This window comes from Prionailurus viverrinus, chromosome D1, assembly GCF_022837055.1.
Source record: "Prionailurus viverrinus isolate Anna chromosome D1, UM_Priviv_1.0, whole genome shotgun sequence".
Lineage (NCBI taxonomy): Eukaryota > Metazoa > Chordata > Mammalia > Carnivora > Felidae > Prionailurus > Prionailurus viverrinus.
The window spans coordinates 61,389,431-61,392,521 of record NC_062570.1 but is presented as its reverse complement, the minus strand read 5'-3'; the positions used below and the strand labels follow the sequence as shown (position 1 = coordinate 61,392,521).

Here is a 3,091-nt window from a genome sequence, read left to right as displayed (position 1 = left end):
CCCTGCATCAGGCTGTGCACTAACAACACGGAACCTGCTTGTGATTCTCTCTCTCCCTCTCTCTCTGCCCCTCCCCTGCTCGCTCTTTCTCTCTCAAACTAAATAACCTTTAAAAAAAATTAAATGAAATCATCTTGAGAAATCTGACTTGAAGATTGTGAAAAATATTAATAGGTTATAGTTGACTAAGACTAACAACTGTGCCACGAAATATTGAGTATAGCATAATGAAAATATCATGGATTTGGCAGTCATGCAGAGTTTTGTGTTAAGAGTTCTGGTGTCTCGCCAGACTTTCTGTGCTGCCATTGCATTATCTGTAGCACTCTGGGATTCTGTTTCCTAACTGGTAAAATTGGCAGAAAAATATTTGGTTTGCATTGGTTTTCTAGCTAAAGTGAACAAATAGAAGGATTCCAGGACAATGTCTTTTTTCATGTTAGGATCAACTAAGTATTACTTTTCTTCCTTACTTCGTATAAGAAATAATTTGAACTGAAATCACACTAATAGTGTAGAAATCAAAAGAGATAACAAGTGCATGTATCTCTGTAGTGACTAGTATATTCAAATACAAGTAATAAAAGTTCAGAACTGGACACAGAATGTACAGAACAGAAGAGAACTTAGTGGAAGCATGAGTATTAAATGACTTTGTGAAGACTATGCAGAAGACAGGTGAGTCTGTAGTGCTCCATCAGAAAGGCCAGTAATGCCTTGCAGCTCCTGGGGCTTGGTTCTGTGACAGCACTAGAAAAAACAGGACTGTCTGAGAAATGAGTAACTATACTTGAGAAAGTGAGACGTCGGCTAGAAAATTACATTTCAGGATGACATTGAGAAGGCTGCTGGACTAGATAAATTCTAAGATCCATTTTGCCTATAACACCAGATATTTTAGCAAAAGCTAATCTGGCCTTAAGACTGAATCGAATTGTGAATTCAAGGAGTGGCATTGAGTTTTATTGTACATGGATGTTACAAAGTTGGGTTTTTCTGCTTTGTTTTGAACAAATTTGTGAAATTCATGACTTGATTGAGAATAAGGGCTTTGTATTGGGTTGCATAGTTTTGCCTAGTGTTACTAAGTTTTTTTCACTCTAAATTATAACCTGAATGTTTTCTAATGTGATATTTTGGGGTCTTCCAGTTTTGTTTTCCATTTGTTGCCAGATTTGATTGTGATGATCTTGCCAGAAAACTTTTGCCCTAAAAAGGAGGATTGCTTCCACAAAAGACAGAGAGCAGCAGTACTATGGGACCAGCCAATAAATCTCAAACATCTCCAGACACCTTCTTGCTGATGGGCATCCCAGGACTAGAGCACCTGCATATCTGGATTGGGATTCCCTTCTGCTCCATGTACATGGTGGCTGTGGTGGGGAATGTGACCATCCTGGCCGTGGTGAGGGCAGAGCGGAGTCTCCATGAGCCTATGTTCCTCTTTCTGTGCATGCTCTCCATCACTGACCTGGTCCTCTCCACATCTACACTGCCTCGCATGCTCTGTCTCTTCTGGCTTGGAGCACGTGACATTGCCTTTGATGCTTGCCTGGCTCAAATGTTCTTCATCCATAGCTTTACTGCTATGGAATCAGGTTTTTTCCTGGCCATGGCCTTTGACCGTTACGTGGCCATTTGTCATCCACTGCACCATACCACGATTCTCACCCATGCTCGCATTGCCAAAATGGGAGCTTCTGTGGTACTCCGGGGAGTGGCCTTCTTTTCCCCACATCCCATCCTGCTCAGGCAGCTGCCCTACTGCAGAACACGAGTCATTACCCACACCTACTGTGAGTTCATGGCCGTGGTGAAGCTGGCATGTGTGGACACAGGAGCTACCAAACATTACAGCCTCAGTGTAGCCTCTGTCATTGGTTCCTGCGATGGCTTTTTCATTGCTGTCTCTTATGCCCTAATCCTCCGTGCAGTCTTTCGCCTTCCATCACAGGAAGCAAGTTTTAAAGCTCTAGGAACCTGTGGCTCTCATGTCTGTGTCATCCTTGTTTTCTACTCCACAGCTGTCTTTACCTTCCTCACTCACCGCTTTGGCCACAATGTGGCCCCCCAAATTCATATCTTTATTGCCAATATGTACCTTCTGGTACCACCTTTCCTTAACCCCATTGTTTATGGTATTAGAACCAAAAAAATTCGAGACCATGTCCTTAGTTCTCTAAAGGTAAAAGTCACTTGATTATCCTGGAATTGTTTGCAGAGATGGTATCATAATCAGAAGGGAAGTAGGGAAATAATTGATCCCATTTTTATAAATGACATGGAATTTTCTCCCACTGAAATCAGACATTTTCACAGAGAAGAGTGACCACACCTAATAGAAATTCCACAATTGTAGTGAAACTAGAGGGCATGAGACATTTTGTGCACACATGGATTTTAAGGAGCTTCCTTAAAGCTTTTTTAATTGGAAAGCAGTCCCCTTCTGCTCCTTGCTGCTACTGATCTGTGTTGTAACTGGGGGTGGTAGTTTATTTTCAAGTAGGTGTGATTTAAAAAAAAAAGTGAAGAAGCCCATGAGAACTTCAAAAATTCCATGCAAAGTATTTGCAATTGAAAATTTAATGATCACTATCAATATTCTACAGAAGAGGCAATATAATAGGATTGATGTCTTTTTAATACAGGACATAGTAATTGTGTATTTTAGTCACAAGAATGGACACACACAAGACAAGTTGTCAAGCAGAAATGTGGAAAAGTTCAATAGTGCAATAATCAAGCCCACAGAATTTTTAAACATATTGCTCATAGAATATTGTGTCTCCACAAAGCATAACTTGTGCCTCTTATTGTTTTGTTATCTAAACTAAGACTGGGTCTCTTAAAGATATTCTCTTTACCTTCATCACAAATTATCCTGAAACCAGAAACAACTTTATGCTTGATGGTATGTATCTACTTGGGAATTTGCCCAGAGCTTAGGCCCAAGCCCACTGAACTAGATACAGATATTACATGTGGTTGCTAAAGGAGGTATCTATTATTATAAATAACTCAATTAATACATTTTTAGTGATTATGCTCCTGGTGATAATTAAAAATAAAATTATTAAAAAAGATATAAGTA

The 3,091-nt window shown here is 39.9% G+C and overlaps 1 protein-coding gene across 1 annotated transcript; it reads left to right on the top strand.

The window, feature by feature from the left end:
• The first annotated feature begins 1,158 nt into the window (after positions 1-1,158).
• LOC125176892 (olfactory receptor 52D1-like) lies at positions 1,159-3,091 on the top strand. Its single transcript, XM_047878812.1, has one exon. The coding sequence runs from the start codon at positions 1,256-1,258 to the stop codon at positions 2,198-2,200; it is 945 nt and encodes a 314-aa protein (XP_047734768.1). The 5' UTR covers positions 1,159-1,255; the 3' UTR covers positions 2,201-3,091.

Excerpts from the sequence above, each read along its gene's own strand:
- LOC125176892 (XM_047878812.1), top strand. The coding sequence starts at position 1,256 with ATGGGACCAGCCAATAAATCTCAAACATCTCCAGACACCTTCTTGCTG.